The sequence below is a fragment of the Bufo bufo genome, chromosome 2 (assembly GCF_905171765.1).
Source record: "Bufo bufo chromosome 2, aBufBuf1.1, whole genome shotgun sequence".
Classification (NCBI taxonomy): Eukaryota; Metazoa; Chordata; class Amphibia; order Anura; family Bufonidae; genus Bufo; species Bufo bufo.
In genome coordinates, this window is record NC_053390.1 from 391,866,744 (window position 1) to 391,887,492 (window position 20,749).

At 47.9% G+C, this 20,749-nt stretch overlaps 1 protein-coding gene across 1 annotated transcript in view; it reads right to left on the reverse strand.

Moving 5' to 3' along the window:
• FOCAD (focadhesin) overlaps positions 1-8,583 on the reverse strand; it is a 246,965-nt gene extending 238,382 nt beyond the window's left edge. Inside the window, exon 1 of the mRNA XM_040417224.1 lies at positions 8,453-8,583. Coding sequence (XP_040273158.1) covers positions 8,453-8,509 — 57 coding nt within the window. The 5' untranslated portion in view covers positions 8,510-8,583. The remainder of the gene's footprint in view (positions 1-8,452) is intronic.
• Between the last annotated feature and the right edge of the window lie 12,166 nt (positions 8,584-20,749).

The window sequence follows — 20,749 nt, forward strand, 5'->3', positions numbered from 1 at the left end:
CTCTCAAATGTTTGTGAGATGGAGAGCTGAACGCTGCCGTGTGACATGGTTGAGATGCTTGGTGACGCAGGTGGTGGTGTTGGTGTTACATCCCATGTTTGCTGGGCGGCAGGTGCCAACGTTCCTCCAGAGGCAGAGGAAGAGGCCGAGGCGGCGGCAGCAGCAGCAGAAGAGGCCGAGGCGGCGGCAGCAGCAGCAGCAGCAGAAGAGGTAGCAGGGGGAGCCTGAGTGACTTCCTTGTTTTTAAGGTGTTTACTCCACTGCAGTTCATGCTTTGCATGCAGGTGCCTGGTCATGCAGGTTGTGCTAAGGTTCAGAACGTTAATGCCTCGCTTCAGGCTCTGATGGCACAGCGTGCAAACCACTCGGGTCTTGTCGTCAGCACATTGTTTGAAGAAGTGCCATGCCAGGGAACTCCTTGAAGCTGCCTTTGGGGTGCTCGGTCCCAGATGGCGGCGGTCAGTAGCAGGCGGAGTCTCTTGGCGGCGGGTGTTCTGATTTTGCCCACTGCTCCCTCTTTTGCTACGCTGTTGGCTCGGTCTCACCACTGCCTCTTCCTCCGAACTCTGAAAGTCAGTGGCACGACCTTCATTCCATGTGGGGTCTAGGACCTCATCGTCCCCTGCATCGTCTTCCACCCAGTCTTGATCCCTGACGTGCTGAGGTGGTATTCCCATGTCCTCATCATCAGGAAACATAAGTGGTTGTGCGTTAGTGCATTCTATCTCTTTCACCCCTGGGGAAGGGCTAGGTGGATGCCCTTGGGAAACCCTGGCAGCAGAGTCTTCAAACAGCATAAGAGACTGCTGCATAACTTGAGGCTCAGACAGTTTCCCTGATATGCATGGGGGTGATGTGACAGACTGATGGGCTTGGTTTTCATGCGCCATCTGTGCGTTTTCTGCAGAAGACTGGGTGGGAGATAATGTGAACGTGCTGGATCCACTGTCGGCCACCCAATTGACTAATGCCTGTACCTGCTCAGGCCTTACCATCCTTAGAACGGCATTGGGCCCCACAAAATATTGCTGTAAATTCTGCTGGCTACTGGGACCTGAGGTAGTTGGTTCACTAGGACGTGTGGCTGTGGCAGAACGGCCACGTCCTCTCCCAGCACCAGAGGGTCCACTAACACCACCACGACCATGTCCACGTCCGCGTTCCTTATTAGATGTTTTCCTCATTGTTCCCGTTCACCACAATTTTGAGAATGGCAAATTTGGGAATAGTTTTTCAACCCAGAAAAAAAGTGTGCTTTTACGGTCACTACAAATAACTTGACCAGCTAAAACAGTACAGATTTGGTTGAATAGAAATGTCAGGTCTATTTTTTAGGCGCTGGGTGACAGGCTCAACTTGCCCCTGATGTAGTATATGGCCAAAAAATAACCACACTGTTGATGGTTAAATGCACTTGGGTGACACAGGCTCAGCCTGCACCAGATGTAGTATATGGCCAAAAAATAACCAGACTGTTGATGGTTAAATGCACTTCGGTGACACAGGCTCAGCCTGCAGCTGATGTAGTATATGGCCAAAAAATAACCAGACTGTTGATGGTTAAATGCACTTCGGTGACACAGGCTCAGCCTGCAGCTGATGTAGGATATAGCACAAAATAACCACACTATTGATGGTTAAATACACTTGGTGATAGCTTGTGCTGGCGCACCACAAGTCACAAAATGGCCGCCGATCACCCCAGAAAAAAAGTGATCTAAAAACGCTCTGGGCAGCCTCAAAAAAGTGAGCAAGTCAATATTAGCACTTCAATGATCCACAGCTGCAGATCGATCACAGAATGAAGTCTTTTGGAGGAGTTAATCACTGCCTAATCTCGCCCTAACGTCGCAGCTGCAACCTCTCCCTATGCTTCAATCAGCAGAGTGACGTGCAGCGCAACGTGACCCAAGCTTATATAGAGGCTGGGTCACATGCTGCACTGGCCAATCACAGCCATGCCAATAGTAGGCAAGGCTGTGATGGCCTCTTGGAGAAAGTAGTATGACGCTTGTTGATTGGCTGCTTTGCAGCCTTTCAAAAAGCGCCAAGAAAGCGCCGAACACGAACTTTTACGAAAATGTTCGGGTTCGGGTCTGTGTCACGGACACCCCAAAATTCGGTACGAACCCGAACTATACAGTTCGGGTTCGCTCATCCCTAGTTAACAGCCAAACAAAACTCAATATTTATGGCCCTGATTCTGTAGTTTACAGAAACACCCCATATGTGGTCGTAAACTGCTGTACTGGCACACGGCACGGCGCAGAAGGAAAGGAATGCGATACGGTTTTTGGAAGGCAGATTTTGCTGGACTGGTTTTTTGACACCATGTCCCATTTGAAGCCCCCCTGATGCACCCCTAGAGTAGAAACTCCAAAAAAGTGACCCCATTTTAGAAACTACGGGATAGGGTGGCAGTTTTGTTGGTACTATTTTAGGGTACATATGATTTTTGTTTGCTCTATATTACAGGGCTCGACAAATCCCGGGCGCCAGGTCGCCATGGCGACCAGGAATTTGGTCCTGGCGCTTGGGTATTTGTCAGCCCGTTTTCGGCTCTCGGCGCGCACCATGGTTTCCTGAGCTGGCACAGTGGAGAAGGAGAGGAGTCCCTCCCTCCCCACTGTGCGCGGCTGCCGCTGACCACCAATGAGAACAGAGTAGGAGGAGGAGGGGAGGGACTGTGGCCACTGCGCCACCAATGAATGTGCCGTCTATATCCCGGCCCCTATGACTGCACGCTGTGATCCGCGTGATTAACTCCTCAGTTGAGGGGTTATTCGCGCGGATTACAGCGTCCTGTCAGAGGTCGGGTGCCGGGTTCTTCAGTCTCGACTCTCTGCATTGGTGGCAGTGGGCAGTTCCGATCGGAGTCCCAGCAGTGTAATGCTGGGGCTCCGATCGGTTACCATGGCAGCCAGGAGTCACGCTACTGAAGTCCTGGCTGCGATGGTATGTTAGTGAGCAGCATTATACTCACGTGCCCCGTGGCCGACGGGCGCTCCTTCTTCTGTCTGTGCGGCTCATTGCTAATGCTTATAGCATTAGCAATGCGCCGCACAGACCTATGAGAAGAAGGAGCTCCCGGCGATCACGGCGCACGTGAGTATAATGCTGCTTACTAACATACCATCGCAGCCAGGACTTCAGTAGCGTCCTGGCTGCCATGGTAACCGATCGGAGCCCCAGCATTACACTGCTGGGACTCCGATCGGAACTGCCCACTGCCACCAATGATGGGGGGAGGAGAAGGAGGAGGGGGACCCTGTGGCCACTGCCACCAATGATTAATACTGGGGAGGGAGGCGGGGTGGGTTTGTTACCAGAGGGGGCTGATAAGAGGGAGGGGGGGAGGGGCTGATAAGAGGGAGGCTGGAGGGGCTGATAAGAGGGAGGCTTGAGGGGCTGATAAGAGGGAGGCTTGAGGGGCTGATAAGAGGGAGGCTTGAGGGGCTGATAAGAGGGAGGCTTGAGGGGCTGATAAGAGGGAGGCTGGAGGGGCTGATAAGAGGGAGGCTGGAGGGGCTGATAAAAGGGAGGCTGGAGGGGCTGATAAGAGGGAGGCTGGAGGGGCTGATAAGAGGGAGGCTGGAGGGGCTGATAAGAGGGAGGCTGGAGGGGCTGATAAGAGGGAGGCTGGAGGGGCTGATAAGAGGGAGGCTGGAGGGGCTGACAAGAGGGAAGTTGGAGGGGCTGATCAGAGGCTGGAGGGGCTGATAAGAGGGAGGCTGGAGGGGCTGATCAGAGGCTGGAGGGGCTGATGAGAGGGAGGGGGGGAGGGGCTGATCAGAGGCTGAAGGGGCTGATGAGAGGGAGGGGGGGAGGGGCTGATCAGAGGCTGGAGGGGCTGATCAGAGGCTGGAGGGGCTGATCAGAGGCTGGAGGGGCTGATCAGAGGCTGGAGGGGCTGATCAGAGGCTGGAGGGGCTGATCAGAGGCTGGAGGGGCTGATCAGAGGCTGGAGGGGCTGATCAGAGGCTGGAGGGGCTGATCAGAGGCTGGAGGGGCTGATCAGAGGCTGGAGGGGCTGATAAGAGGCTGGAGGGGCTGATCAGAGGCTGGCTGCCATGGTCAGCTCCCTGCTGTGTGTACTATGCACAGGGCAGCAGGGAGAGTGTAAAGTCCTATTCACCCTAATAGAGCTCTATTAGGGTGAATATGACAAGGGTTCTAGCCCTTAAGGAGGCTAATAGTTATTAAATAAAGTTAAAAAAAAAAAAAAAAGTTTAAACCCCCCCCCCCCCCCCAAACATAGAAAACAATATATTGCGATATACATGCTTAAGGCTACTTTCACACTAGCGTTCGGGGCTCCGCTTGTGAGTTCCGTTTGAAGGGGCTCACAAGCGGCCCCGAACGGATCCGTCCAGCCCTAATGCATTCTGAATGGATGCGAATCCGCTCAGAATGCATCAGTCTGGCTCCGTTTGTCCTCCGCTCCGCTCAGCAGGCGGACACCTGAACGCAGCTTGCAGCGTTCGGGTGTCCGCCTGGCCGTGCGGAGGCAAACGGATCCGTCCAGACTTACAATGTAAGTCAATGGGGACGGATCCGTTTGAAGTTGACACAGTATGGCTCAATTTTCAAACGGATCCGTCTCCCATTGACTTTCAATGTAAAGTCAAAACGGATCCGTTTGCATTATCATGAACAAAAAATAAATGAAAAAAAAAAAAAAAAAAGTTTTTTTTTTTTTTTTTTTTTGTTCATGGTAATGCAAACGGATCCGTTCTGAACGGATCTAAGCGTTTGCATTATAGGTGCGGATCCGTCTGGGCACATACCAGACGGATCCGACCTAAACGCTAGTGTGAAAGTAGCCTAAAATTATATCGCAATATAGATTTTATGACGCGGCTCCGCCTGGCTCCTAACTTTTTTAGCTGGCTCCTAGATTCCAAGGAAATTTGTCAAGCCCTGCTATATTACACTTTTTGTGAGGCAAGGTAACAAGAAATAGCTGTTTTGGCACCGGTTTTATTTTTTGTTATTTACAACATTCATCTGACAGGTTAGATCATGTGGTATTTTTATAGAGCAGGTTGTCACGGATGCGACAATACCAAATATGAATCTCAGTTTTACATAACAAAGCATAAAAAAATAAAAAGATTCTTTAGTGTCTCCACATTCTGAAAGCCATAGTTTTATTTATTTTTTGGGCGACTGTCTTGTGTAGGGGCTCATTTTTTTTGGGATGAGATGACGGTTTGATTGGCACTATTTTGGGGTGCGTATGACTTTTTGATCGCTTGCTATTATACTTTTTGTGATGTAAGGTGACAAAAAATAGCTTTTTTAACACTTTTTTTACAGTATTCACCTGATGGGTTAGTTCATGTGATATTTTTATAGAGCAGGTTAATACGGACGCGGCGATACCTAATATGTATACTTTTTTAGTTATGTAAGTTTTACACAATAATATCATTTTTGAAACCCCAAAAAAATATCATGTTTTAGTGTCTCCATATTCTGAAAGCCATTGTTTTTACAGTTTTTGGGCGATTTTCCTATGTACGGGCTCATTTTTTGCGGGATGAGGTGACGGTTAGATTGGTACTATTTGTGGGGGCATATGCCTTTTTGATCGCTTGGTGTTGCACTTTTAGTGATGTAAGTTAACAAAAATGGCTTTTTTTTTTTTTTTTTTTACACAGTTTTAATTTTTTATGGTGTCGGTATCGGATGGGGTGGATCATGTGATATATATTACGGACGCGGCGATACCCAATATGTGCGTTTTTTTTTTTTCACATTTTTTATTAGAAAATCAGGGGAATGGGGTGTGTTTTTTTTTTTTTACTTGAAACTTTATTTTTTTTATTCAAAACACTTTTTTTTTTAAACTTTATTTCTGTCCCACTCTTTTGGGGGTCTGATCCTCTCTGCAATGCATTACAATACATATGTATTGTAATGCATTGCCTGTTAGTGACACTAAGTCATACACTAAGGCTGGGTTCAGACCTGAGCGTCTTTGATATGCGCGTTTAACGCGCGTTTTTGACGCGCGTTTTTTGCAATAGTAAACGCGCGTTTGACGCGCGTTTGTGTGATTGACTGCAATGTCCTATGGCCACAAACGCGCGTCAAAACGCCCCAAAGAAGCTCAAGTACTTGTTTGAGCGTAGGGCGTTTTTCAGCGCGTTCTAACGCGCTGTAAAACGCTCAAGTGAGAACCAGGGCCATAGGGAAGCATTGGTTTTTATGTGTTGAGCGTTTTACAGCGCGTTTGAACGCGCTGTAAAACGCTCAAGTGTGAACCCAGCCTAAGGCCTCTTTCCGACGGGCGTTGCGGGAAAAGGTGCGGGTACGTTGCGGGAACATACGCAATTTTTCCGCGCGAGTGCAAAACATTGTAATGCGTTTTGCACTCGCGTGAGAAAAATCACGCATGTTTGGTACCCGAACTTCTTCACAGAATTTCGGGTTTGGGTTAGGTGTTCTGTAGATTGCTATTATTTTCACTTATAACATGGTTATAAGGGAAAATAATAGCATTCTGAATACAGAATGCATAGTAAAATAGGGCTGGAGGGGTTAAAAAAATAAATAAATATATAACTCACCTTAATCCACTTGAACGCGCAGCCCGGCTTCTCTTCTGTCTCTTTCTTTGCCGATTGCAGGAAAAGGACCTGTGGTGACGTCACTCCGGTCATCACATGGTCCATCACCATGGTAAAAGATCATGTGACGGATCATGTGATGACCGGAGTGACGTCACCACAGGTCCTTTTCCTGCAATCAGCAAAGAAGGAGACAGAAGAGAAGCGGGGATGCGCGAGCAAGTGGATTAAGGTGAGTTTAATTATATATAATTTTTTTTAACCCCTCCAGGCCTATTTTACTATGCATTCTGTATTCAGAATGCTATTATTTTCCCTTATAACCATGTTATAAGGGAAAATAATAATGATCGGGTCCCCATCCCGATAGCAACCGTGCGTGAAAATCGCACCGCATCCGCACTTGCTTGCGGATGCTTGCGATTTTCACGCAACCCCATTCATTTCTATGGAGCCTGTGTTACGTAAAAAAAACGCACAAAGATGAGCATGCTGCGATTTTCACGCAACACACAAGTGATGCGTGAAAATCACCGCTCGTGTGCACAGCCCCATAGAAATGAATGGGTCGGGATTCAGTGTGGGTGCAATGCGTTCAACTCACGCATCACATCCGCGCGGAATACTCGCCCGTGTGAAAGGGGCCTAACAGGTTGCCTATGAGACCCAGCCTGAGGCTGGATCTCCTCGGCACCCGTAGAAGGCAGTTCCCGATGCCGTGCAGGGCATTGGGCAGCCTCTGCACGGCATCTGGTTGCCTTGTCACGCATCGGGTCCCCGCCACAGCAGCGCGGGGACTCGATGCGATTACTCATCTGCCGCAAACCACTTCTATGTGGCGGTCAGCGCGGCCCGCGGCATAGAAGGGGTTAATCCACCGGTATCGCTGTAAACAGCAATGCCGGCGGATACAGCAGGGGCTCGGCTACCAGGGACTGCTGGACCCCTGCAGTGATCGGGCACGCACCGCGACGGTGCCCGCCCGATCATCCCGCCATGCATGTAAGGCGGAATGCATTCTGGCAATGCATCCCCCGCTGTACATGTACAGCGTTTTGCGCTAAGGGGTTAACAATGAAATTGCAACACCAAGGAGAAAAAGTTGTGGAAATATGTAAATCACAGGATCGATATACATGTTAATGATATGCAAATTATAAAAAAAAAAAACGGAAACAAAATAATCAAAACATCTCGATTTATTCAGTACAGAGTATGAATGGCACAAACAGAAATACATGCACTTGATTTGATCATCTTAGCGATACCTGCTACTTCCTCGATTTGCATAACTTTACAACTTATCCTTCTTGGTGCTGCAACCCCAGTGTTGAGAAGTGTATATTCAGTATCTGCAAAGTGGACATGGACCCCTTAGTTGTTGTGCCCTATAGCCGCTGCTACGCCTGCTACCTGGTAGTCATGCCCATGGTGCAAAAAACCTGCAGCACAATACAGTACCAGCAAAGAACATGATATTTTCCAGATCTCATATACAGGGCATTTTTTTTACATGCAGAAATACCCCTGTGGTGCGGCTTTTAAAATCCGCAGTGTAAATTGTTCGTGCAGGTTTTCAGTGCAGATTTCACCCTTTGTAATGCAAATATATGTCAAAATCCGCAACACATGCAGATTTTGGTGAAGAAATACAGCGAAATGTGCAAAAAAATCCGGCCATGTGCATGTACCCTTACTTATGAGCTCAGGTTAGTGAAAACCCTAGTCGGACTACAACACATAAGTAACATGGACATAAAACACGTTCAGCCCCTTAATCTACTGTTAGGGTACCTGCACACTGTGCAGATTTGAGTCCAGAAATCTGCAAGAAAATTATAAATTAGTGCAAAAGAAAATAACAGAAAAAGTCCTACCTGTGTCTGAATAAGCGAGTTTGGAAATTCTAATCTTTTCTTCAAATCTTCTGACATTTTGAGCAATCACTGAAACAATATGATAAAAGGAAGCGCTTTATGTTCGATTCTGCATAACCCGGATGATGAAAGGGCGCGCTACTACACATGTAAGCATAGTGACCAGGCTCTTAAAAGAAGCATTATCGGATGCTGAGTAATAGCAACCTGGCTATACGTTAGCAGCAGGACGATGAAACACTCCCTCCTTATCTAAATGCCGCAGCATGGGTGTCTTCACTTTTGTGCATATGCCACCCACTACTTCAGCTCCTTTTAAAAGAAGGGTTAATTAGACGATGCTGGCCTTCTGTCTACACAACAGGGAAGCGGAGGCCACCACGGACTTGTATGTCCATATGTGAAGGAGCGGCAGCTGCTGGAGCTTGATGCACACCAGAGCAGAGGAATTTCAGCCACAGTGAGTCACTACCTTATGATATGTACTATTATACTAGTTTTATGTGTGTCCCCAGTAAAAGATAAAATCTGCATAAACAGACGATTCTGGGCAAACGAAATACAGGGCAGAATGGTGGACACAGAAAACGTCATGTAAAGCACTTTAGGACACACTGACCTCCCTTAACTCCTAAAAAGGTAAAGATAGGTCAAATCTGTCACTTCCATTGTGTTTCTGAGTAAATTCTAGCCAAGACTGATATATCACATGACCCCCTTTCCATTGGAAAAACCAGAGCTGAATTGAATATGGCGGATTTCAAAATAGAGGCCGAAAACGTTTCCACTACCAAATAATGCAGCCTCCCTCCCAGTTAATACTTTCACACATTAGAAGTCAATTTTCAAGGAGTGGAGGTAATTTATAAAGAGAGTCTGTTTTTAGATAAAAAAAATTTGCTGACGTACTTCATTCACCTGTGTGAAGTATTTATCATGAGGACAGGTTATGAATTAGTCGCGGTGTGTTTTTATTCGTGAGTTTTAAGGTGTGTCTAGTGGTTTATGTCTAAGGCTAGTTTTAGATATCCGGGAGCAACTCCAGCAGGCTTTCTGGCAGAGAACAGCCTACCGGAGTTCTCTGGATCCAGCACTGCCGGATACAACCAGAATACCGCTGGCCCCATTAACTAGAATATCCAGCCGCAATCCGGCAAAAATGATGAGAGTTGGCTGGACACTGTGGTTTGTGTACAGCCGATTCCCGAAAGTCTCTCCCACAACTGGCAGCAGGATCACCCTGCTGCAGATGTGAAAGTAGCCTAATTTGGTACATCTGGGTATGAAAAAGTCCCAAATTAGGTAAAAAAGGTGCATCTTATGACATAATTGAGAACAAAAAAAGTCACACAATACTTCTTAGACCAACCCAGGAAAATTACGCCACCTATGAAGAGTCATATAAATTAGACATGTGCATCTAAAACAGCCCAGAAAAAGTACAAATACATAAATCACACTAAGGGCTTGTTCACGCGAACGTGCCGTATTTTGCGGTCCGCAAAACACGGATGCCGCCTATGTGCCTTCTGCAATTTGTGGAACGGAACGTACGGCCCTTTATAGAAATGCCTATTCTTGTCTGTTTTGTAGACAAGAATAGGCCATGACTAATTTTTGCGGGGCCAATGAATGCGGACAGCACACGGAGTGCTGTCTGCATCTTTTGCGGCCCCATTTCAAGTGAATGGGTCCGCACCCGAGCCGCAAAAAATGCGCCTCACATGTGGAACCAAACCACGGTCGTGTGAATGAGCCCTAACTCAGACACAACAAATAAACCACGACCACAAAATCTGTCAAAAACAGTTGCACCTGGAAAAACCAGGAGCAAACATGACAGTACATGCAACTAAATAATAAAGACAACCGAAAACACCCAAAACTAGACAAAAAAAAAAAGAAAGGCACAAACAACAATGATGAATGACCCTCAGCGAGTCCAGACTTTCACCTAACCCTGTATATCACCAGTACATAAAATCCTTAAATTGAATTGTCCTCCTCGGTTAAACTGTATAATGCTGCTTCTTAGTTATATTTGTTTCTGGGAAAGCTGGGCGACAACCAATGCAAGCAGCCACTATTCCCACCCCTTGGGGAATGTCAGCTTTCCTACATGGCTGTCAAAAAGTGATTCACCTCCTACTCTCACATTTTCGAGATTTAATTACCAGTAGTTTATTCTCTGGACAGGTCATCAGTATCTGATCAGTGGGGGTCCGACACCCAGGACCCCCGCCAATCAGCTGTTTGAGAAGGCCGCGGCCTTCTCTCAGCTTTCCCTAGGCCGAGTGACGACATTTATAGGTCACGTGGCCTAGGAGCAGCTCAGCCCCATTCAAGTTAATAGAGCTGAGCGCGATACCAAGCACATCCGCTATACCATGTATGGTGCTGTGCCTGGTGAGCACATAGAAGGCAGAAGCCCTCACAGGAGTGCCGGTGCCTTCTCACACAGCTGATCGCCGGGGGTCTCAGGTGTCGGATCCCCACCGATCAGATACTGATCATCTATCCTGAGTCATCAGTAAAAAAAAAAAATCCTGGAAAACCCTTTTGACTAAGAAACAGCTAAAGAACATAAAATCAGCAATGTATACTTAACTGTGTTATACTATCTGGTATCTATTAATTCATTTGAGGCTGTCCTCACGTCTTTTCGTGGTTCTCGGCTCTAGCGGCAGGATTCTACCAGATCTGATCACACATATTTGGAGCAGCTTATTCTGCTCTTCCCATAGTTCAGAAGCAATATTTCTCCAGCATCCACATAGATGCCTCTTGCCAAGGTAAAGTACTGTCTTATGTAATGTGGGACATTCGTGGAACAGAGCTCCTGTGGCTTCGGCTGAAGACCAGCTCATAGTGGGAGATGTCTGAAAGTGCCTAATGATGCCTGCTCCGAGCTTGGAAGAGTTGAGATAACATGTCTAGAAGTATTTGCTCGTAATAAGCCTCTGGTGCCCATTATCTTTTAGGGAAATAAAGGATCAGACAATGTGTCATCTGCCATTATGCGACAGGCTGATGGGTAACTTGGGCCTCACAGACATTAGTTGGCCTAGCTTATCAAAATCATCAGGATCATCTGAGAAAAATGAAAAGCTGGCCTTTGACATTAGGGTACAACCCCACGGAGCGGGCCGCATGAGCCGCAGGGAACTCTAAACTAAGGCTATTTTCACACCTGCGTTAGGAGCGGATCCGTCTGGTATCTGCACAGACGGATCCGCACCTATAATGCAAACGCTTAGATCCGTTCAGAACGGATCCGTTTGCATTACCATGAACAAAAAAAAATAAATTATTTTTTTGTTCATGATAATGCAAACGGATCCGTTTTGACTTTACATTGAAAGTCAGTGGGGGACGGATCCGTTTGAAAATTGAGCCATATTGTGTCAACTTCAAACGGATCCGTCCCCATTGACTTACATTGTAAGTCTGGACGGATCCGTTTGCCTCCGCACGGCCAGGCGGACACCCGAACGCTGCAAGCAGCGTTCAGGTGTCCGCCTGCTGAGCGTAGCGGAGGCTGAACGCTGCCAGACTGATGCATTCTGAGCGAATCCGCATCCACTCAGAATGCATTCGGGGCCGCTTGTGAGAGCCTTCAAACGGAACTCACAAGCGGAGCCCCGAACGCTACTGTGAAAGTAGCCTAATTAAGACTGCACAGTTTCGTTGGTCTGCATTGTCAGCAGATTTTGTTTTAGAAAATTTCTGCGACTGAAAAACAGAAATCCATGTAAATCTGAAAATTGTGGAAATCCATGTAAATCTGAAAATTGTGGAAAGCCGGAATTAGACTTACCGGTAATTCATTTTCCACGAATCCACCATGACGGCCCAGAGAGATTGACCCCTGACCTCTGTAGGGGCAGGAACAGAGATAGGTTTAAAGGACCCCTCCCACCACCATTCACCAGTGAGTTCCAGATTATAGTGCCACAATCACCAGTTAACAAGTGAAACCACAAAGTGTTTTTTATGTTTTTTTTTGGTATTAAGTCATACCAAATTTTGGAGTAAAATGTATTTTCGGGTGGGATATAATGCCATCATGGTGGATTCGTGGAAAATGAATTACCGGTAAGTCTAATTCCGGCTTTCCACTTCACCACCATGACGGCCCAGAGAGACATAACAAATTATATACGTCTTAGGGTGGGGCAATGGCCTGTAGGACCTTGCGACCAAAAGCCAGGTCAGAGGACCTGGATAAGTCAAGTCTGTAATGTTTAGTGAAGGTATTTACACTAGACCAGGTTGCAGCCCGGCATATTTGATCTAGGGAAGCTCCTGCTCTTTCAGCAAAAGAGGCCGACATGGCTCTCGTAGAGTGAGCCCGAATGACCTCTGGACAACTGATGCCTTCGATCCTGTAGCAGTCTGTAATAGCCTGTTTTACCCATCGGGCAATGGTAGATCTGGAAGCTGCCTTCCCCTTATTTTTACCACAAAAGAGCACTAGTAAGTTGTCCACTTTCCTCAGGTCTCTAGTGACCTCTAGGTATTTTAGCACTGTTCGTTTAACGTCCAGGGTATGGAAACGTTCTTCTCCAGAATTCTTAGGGTTTTCACAGAAGGAGGGAAGGATGATCTCCTGGTTCCTATGGAAGTCAGTTACTACTTTTGGTAGAAACGTCGGATCTAGCCTCAAGGTGACACGGTCGTCCTGTATTGTGAGGTATGGTTGTCTTATTGACAATGCTTGGATCTCGCTCAATCTTTTTGCTGATGTTATAGCAATAAGAAAAGCCGCCTTCTGGGAAAGATGCTTCAGAGAACTTGAGTCGAAGGGTTCGTAAGGCGGACCTGTGAGTCCGTTAAGGACAGTGTTTAAGTCCCAGGTAGGTACCTTAGATTTGAGAGAAGGTCTTAGTCTGGCTGCCGATCTCAGGAATCTTTGGATCCATCTATGGCTGGCTAATTCGGAATCAAAATATGCACTAAGTGCTGAGACCTGGACTCTAAGGGTAGAAGGACTTAACCCAGACTCTAGGCCCTTCTGCAGGAAATCCAAAATCTTCAGTATATTCGGTCTGGTTTGGTCTGGGGCTTCGTCGCCTGACCAGGTACAGAACTTTTTCCAGATCTTAAAATAAATGGCGTTTGTCACCTTCTTTCTGCTGGCCTTCAAGGTGGAAATAACCCCCTCAGAGAGACCTCTACGTCTTAGAAGGTTGGACTCAGGATCCAAGCCGAGAGACTGAAGATTTCCGGATGGGGATGGAGAACCGGCCCCTGGATCAGGATATCCTTCGTCTTGGGGAGAATAAAGGCTTCCTGAGAGGAGAGTTTGGTTAGAACCGAGAACCAGCTCCTCTTGGGCCAGTACGGAGTGACCAAGATTACTCTGGCTCTGTCCCTGATGATTTTCTGGAGAACCCTTGGGATTAATGGGAACGGAGGGAAGGCATATGCAATGTCCCAGTTCCAGTGTAGGGAGAAGGCGTCGCTAGGGGCCTGTCTCTTGGATTTAGGGAGCAAAAGGTTGATACCTTTGCGTTTATTCTTGTAGCAAATAGATCTACCAGAGGGAGGCCCATCCTCTGGACGATCAGATTGAAGACGTCCCTGTTTAAAGACCATTCCCCCTGGTCTATGGTAGTCCTGCTGAGGAAGTCCGCTGCACAGTTTAGGCTTCCTTTTAAATGAATCGCAGATATCGACCTTACGTTCTTTTCCCCCCAGAGGAAGATCTTTTTGGACAGACCCTCTAGTTTCTGAGACCGTGTGCCCCCCTGATGTTTGAGGTAGGACACGGTCGTTACATTGTCTGAATAGACCTTTATATGTTGATTTCTTAATTTTGGAGCGGCTACCTGTATTGTCTCCCAGACTGCCCTGAGCTCCCTGTAGTTTGAAGACTGAGCTGCAATACTTTGAGGCCAGTCTCCCTGGTAGAGATCGGAAGAAATTTTTGCGCCCCACCCCTTTACGCTGGCGTCGGTATGAATAAGCACTGCTGGGGATCTGAACCAGACCATGCCCTTCGTTAAGTTTTTTGTTTGAAGCCACCACCGTACTGAGGATTTTATGTGGCCTGGGATCAGGATTTTCCTGTCCAAAGAGGATAGATTTTTGTCCCACTTCCTTAAAAGCCAGGACTGAAGGGCTCTGTAATGGGCCTGGCACCAAGGGACTGCTACTATGCAGGCTGTCATCTGACCTAAGAGACTCATCGCTTCTCTGCACGAGAAGGCTCGACGTCCCAGGAAGGCCCTGATAGCTGACTGCAGGTTCTGAATTCTTTCTGCTGGAAGAAAGGTTGTTAGTTTTTCTGAATCTAACAGAACCCCCAGGAATTTTACCCTGGTCTTTGGAACTAGGGATGATTTTTTTAGGTTTATCACCCACCCCAGAGATGTCAGAAGAGAGCAGAAGATGTCTCGGTCTGCTATAGACTGATCTACTGAGTTGGAAATTAGTAGAAAGTCGTCTAGGTAAGGAACGACCGTCACACCCCGAGACCTCAGGGAGGCGACCATCTCTACCACCAGCTTCGTGAAAATCCTTGGGGCTGAGGCCAGCCCGAAGGGGAGAGCCACGAACTGGAAGTGGTGAACAGACCCTCTGTGATCTCTTATTGCAAACCGCAGGAACCTTTGAGACTGGAAGTGAATAGGAACATGATAGTATGCGTCCTTTAGGTCGATTGTACAGAGGGACGCATCCTTTTGAATTAAAGGAATGGTGGAATTTAGAGATTCCATCTTGAATTTTTTGTAGGTAACAAATTTGTTTAGCCTTTTGAGATTTATGATCATCCGGAAGGAACCCTCCGGTTTCTTTACTAAGAAAAGGCTGGAGTAGAAACCCTGCCCCCGTTGAAGTTCGGGAACAGGAATTACCACTCCCAAGTCCCGGAGGTTCTGAACCTCCCTCCAGATCTGGCTGTGCTGACAAGGAGATGGGTGGTGAGAAACCAGAAACACATTTGGAGGGGGGGAAGATAACTCTATCCTGTAACCGTATCTGACAAGATTTTGAGCCCAGAGGCTGGGAGAAGTCTGTTGCCACTGAGCAAAAAACTGGGATAGTCTTCCCCCCATCCTGGCGTCACTGTTTGTCACCTCCCTTGTTTTGGGGATTAAGGAGGAAACCTCTACCCCTCCCCCCTTTTGGGTAACTCCAACGTCCGGATTTACCCCTACCACGAAAGGAGCTATTTTGGGAAAATTGGCTACGAAAGGAAGATTTCCTTTTAACGGTCTTCTCTTCAGGGAAACCCTTCTTCTTATCTGTTGCCTTCTCAAGGATCCTGTCCAGTACAGGACCAAACACATATTCCCCTGAGAAGGCTATAGAACATAACTTCATCTTGGAAGAGATGTCACCCGACCAAGATTTCATCCAAAGTGCCCGTCGGGCAGCATTGGACAAAGCGGCGTCCTTGGCTGAGAACCTAATAGTCTCTGCAGAGGCGTCCGCTAGACTAGAAAACCCGTGGCGGATTTTAGTAGGGGAATAGTATCGAGTATCTGGTCCCTAGATGTCTTGTTAACTAGATGACCTTCTAATTCATTCAGCCATAGGTACATAGACCTGGCGACTGAAGTAGCAGCTATGTTTGTCTTGACGCTAAACATGGCAGCCTCCCAAGACTTTTTTAATAAACTGTCAGCCTTCCTTTCCATAGTGTCCCTTAACTGACAGGAATCCTCAAATGGAAGTGAGGTTTTTTTATTGACCTTGGCCACCTGGACGTCAATTCTAGGAACCTCGTCAAAAATCTTAGAATCTGACGGGTCAAACACAAGGCGGTTCCTGAACTCTTTGGAAATTCCCAGTTTCTTTTCAGGATGGGCCCATTCATCCATTACCATCTCCTTAATGTTTTCATTTATGGGGAAGACCCTGGAGCGTTTGATCTTCAATCCACCAAACATCTCCTCCTGAACCGTATGGGGTCGCTGGATATCCTCCACCCCCATGGTATCCCTGACAGCCTTTAAAAAGGTCACTCATCTCACTGGAGGTAAAGAAATATTTCCTAGCGTCCTCGACGATCTCGCCCTCAGATAGGGGGTCGTCGTCCTCCTTTTTAGAGGATGAGGCATCGTCCTCTAAATTCTCGGAGTCAGAAATATCCGCCATCCTGGGCTGTTTAGGTGGGCGAGACCCCCCGATATCCTCACGGAGGGAGGCCAGGGAAGATTTAACCTCTTCCTGAATCATGGATCTGAACTCCTGCATAATTGAGGGCTGTTCCTCTCTCACTAATTTAGCGATGCAATCCCTGCAAAGTTTTTTTGTATAGTCATCAGGAAGCCGGACGGAGCACTGGATGCATCTGGCGGTCTTCTTTGACTTTTTTAAAGGTAATTTGGCCTAAAGTGAGAGAGGCAGTCCATTAAATTATGCCCCTCAGGTATAGGAGCATAATATAGATGCAGTATACCCGCAGACCCCCCAGGGGGAGGGAACAGTGAATACACTAGGGTGTGCACACCTACATACACCACCCCCCCTCCCCCTGGTATCCGTGAAGCTGCCGGCTGCCCAGGTGGGCTACTCACGCAGGGGCGCTCTGAAGCGGTCTGCTCCTTCAGCTGCGGCTCCTTTTGCTGCGGCTCCTTTTGCTGCGGCTCTTTCTCCCTCTCCTGGTCCGACATGTCCGGTGGGCGAGCGATGCAGAGAGCGCAGCGGGGAAGAGTGCTGGGAGCATTTTTGTAGAGGCCCCGTCTACTTCCGGGTTTCACCGGCAACCCGGAAGTGACGTCAGACGCGCGAGACTGCGCAGAACGTCCTTTCGGTCGGCTCCCCCACAGGGAGGTAGGCGACCTGCGGCAGCTCAGGGCAGGCTTCCCTCCGTAGGGAGCGTGACCCCGGCGTCACCCTGCCAGCTTTGGAACTAGTCCGCCGGAGAGCAGGGGACGCTTTCCAGGATGATAAGGGAGGCCACAAGGACCGCCGATGCGGTCACCCAGGTAACTTAGAAAATAAAAAAACGAGGTCCACTTCACCTCCCTGAAGCCAGAGAGGACTTTTCTCTGTCCTGGCCACTATAGGGGCAGGAACACACTGGTGAATGGTGGTGGGAGGGTCCTTTAAACCTATCTCTGTTCCTGCCCCTACAGAGGTCAGGGGTCAATCTCTCTGGGCCGTCATGGTGGTGAAGTGGAAATCCATGTGCTTCCCTCCAAAACAACCCCCTTCAAATGAATGAAATTGATATTCATTTGCAGAAATTTGTCGTGTGTGAAGGCTGGCCACTTTCTGGGTATTGTTGACCAATGTGTATATAAGATAATTATATGGCACTTACTAATATAGCCTATGTTGAAATTCCACACCATTTTCTGTATTTTATAAGGCAGGGCTCGACAAATCCCAGGCGCCAGGTCGCCATGGGGATCAGGAATTTTGTCCTGGCGCATGGGTATTTGCCCCTGCTTGAAAATAGGCCCAGCACTCCAGCAGCCGGGCGCAGTAACTGGAGCACTAAGACTGCGAGGCTTACAATGCGACAAGCGGTGCACATGACGGGTTAAGCCGAGTGACATCACTCCCTCTCCCCGCTGGCTGTCAGTGTCAGCTGGTCGCGGAGTGACACACGACATGTACGTGGCAGCGCTCACCTGCCCGCTAGGCGCTCTCCACCGCACGCCTCATGTCCCGGGAGTGGCGCAGGTGATTACGACGGGGTTTCCGTTTTCCTGTACGAAGACTCTTCCAGCGTTTCCCAGAGAGGAGCCGTCTCATCACCGTAAAGCCTCGGACACGAGGACCGTATGATACCGGCCTGGATTTCTTCTGAGTGCAGGAGCGCATGGCGTCATTGGTTGCTATGACCCCGTGCGCTTCCTGCTGCCGCCGCAGCCACGGACGTGTGCATGAGGCTTAACGCACTCACAGGACTCCGAGATCCCTCCGACAAACATGACCGCAGCCCTACCCCCCTCCCCATCACAGCACGGGATGTAGATCCGGCAAGAGCTGGAACAAAATTCCGGCCTGGACTCACAGCGGAGGGAGCACAAGGACGGCACCGGAGACGCCGACAACAGCGACTCCATTATCCCCCGGACAGGAGAAATAATTCGGGACAGCAGAAGGGCAGTGATCCCGCAGTGACGGCGGATACAGGCCGCAACAAGGGACATTTTTTCTTCAAACCCAGCGCTGCTTCAGTTTTATCTAGTCACAAAATAAGTTTACAAGAGAAGAACTATGAGATGAATGATGAGCCCGGACCAAACATCCTGGGGAAGGGATCTCAGTTCTGTCAGCTGCAGCACAAGGATTATACACAGTGACGTCACAGCGCAGGGATTATAAACACAGTGACGTCACAGCGCAGGGATTATACATACAGTGACATCACAGTACACTGAAGAGATGCTGCACACAGTGGCATCACAGTACACGGATAAACACTGAAGAGATGCGGCACACAGTGATGTCACAGTACAATGATAAACACTGAAGAGATGCACACAGTGACGTCACAGTAGACTGATAATAAACACTGAAGAGATGCGGCACACAGTGACGTCACAGTACACTGATAAACACTGAAGAGATGCTGCACACAGTGACGTCACAGTAGACTGATAATAAACACTGAAGAGATGCGGCACACAGTGACGTCACAGTACACTGATAAACACTGAAGAGATGCTGCACACAGTGACGTCACAGTACTCTGATAATAAACACTGAAGAGATGCTGCACACAGTGATGTCACAGTACAATGATAAACACTGAAGAGATGCTGCACACAGTGATGTCACAGTACAATGATAAACACTGAAGAGATGCTGCACACAGTGACGTCACAGTACACTGATAAACACTGAAGAGATGCGGCACACAGTGACGTCACAGTAGACTGATAATAAACACTGAAGAGATGCGGCACACAGTGACGTCACAGTAGACTGATAATAAACACTGAAGAGATGCGGCACACAGTGACGTCACAGTACACTGATAATAAACACTGAGGAGATGCTAGACACAGTGACGTCACAGTAGACTGATAATAAACACTGAAGAGATGCGGCACACAGTGACATCACAGTACACGGATAAACACTGAAGAGATGCGGCACACAGTGACGTCACAGTACACGGATAAACACTGAAGAGATGCGGCACACAGTGACGTCACAGTACACTGATAATAAACACTGAAGAGATGCGGCACACAGTGACATCACAGTACACGGATAAACACTGAAGAGATGCGGCACACAGTGACGTCACAGTACTCTGATAATAAACACTGAAGAGATGAGGCACACAGTGACATCACAGTACACGGATAAACACTGGAGAGATGCGGCACACAGTGACATCACAGTACACGGATAAACACTGAAGAGATGCGGCACACAGTGACGTCACAGTACACGGATAAACACTGAAGAGATGCGGCACACAGTGACATCACAGTACACGGATAAACACTGAAGAGATGCGGCACACAGTGACGTCACAGTACTCTGATAATAAACACTGAAGAGATGCGGCACACAGTGGCGTCACAGTACACTGATACACACTGAAGAGATGCGGCACACAGTGACGTCACAGTACACTGATAATAAACACTGAAGAGATGCTGCACACAGTGACGTCACAGTAGACTGATAAACACTGAAGAGATGCTGCACACAGTGACGTCACAGTAGACTGATAATAAACACTGAAGAGATGCGGCACACAGTGACGTCACAGTAGACTGATAATAAACAAAGAAGAGATGCTGCACAAAGTGACGTCACAGTAGACTGATAATAAACACTGAAGAGATGCTGCACACAGTGACGTCACAGTAGACTGATAATAAACACTGAAGAGATGCGGCACACAGTGACGTCACAGTACACTGATAAACACTGAAGAGATGCTGCACACAGTGACGTCACAGTAGACTGATAATAAACACTGAAGAGATGCGGCACACAGTGACGTCACAGTACACTGATAAACACTGAAGAGATGCTGCACACAGTGACGTCACAGTAGACTGATAATAAACACTGAAGAGATGCGGCACACAGTGACATCACAGTACACGGATAAACACTGAAGAGATGCGACACACAGTGACGTCACAGTAGACTGATAATAAACACTGAAGAGATGCGGCACACAGTGACGTCACAGTACACTGATAAACACTGAAGAGATGCTGCACACAGTGACGTCACAGTAGACTGATAATAAACACTGAAGAGATGCGGCACACAGTGACGTCACAGTACACTGATAAACACTGAAGAGATGCTGCACACAGTGACGTCACAGTAGACTGATAATAAACACTGAAGAGATGC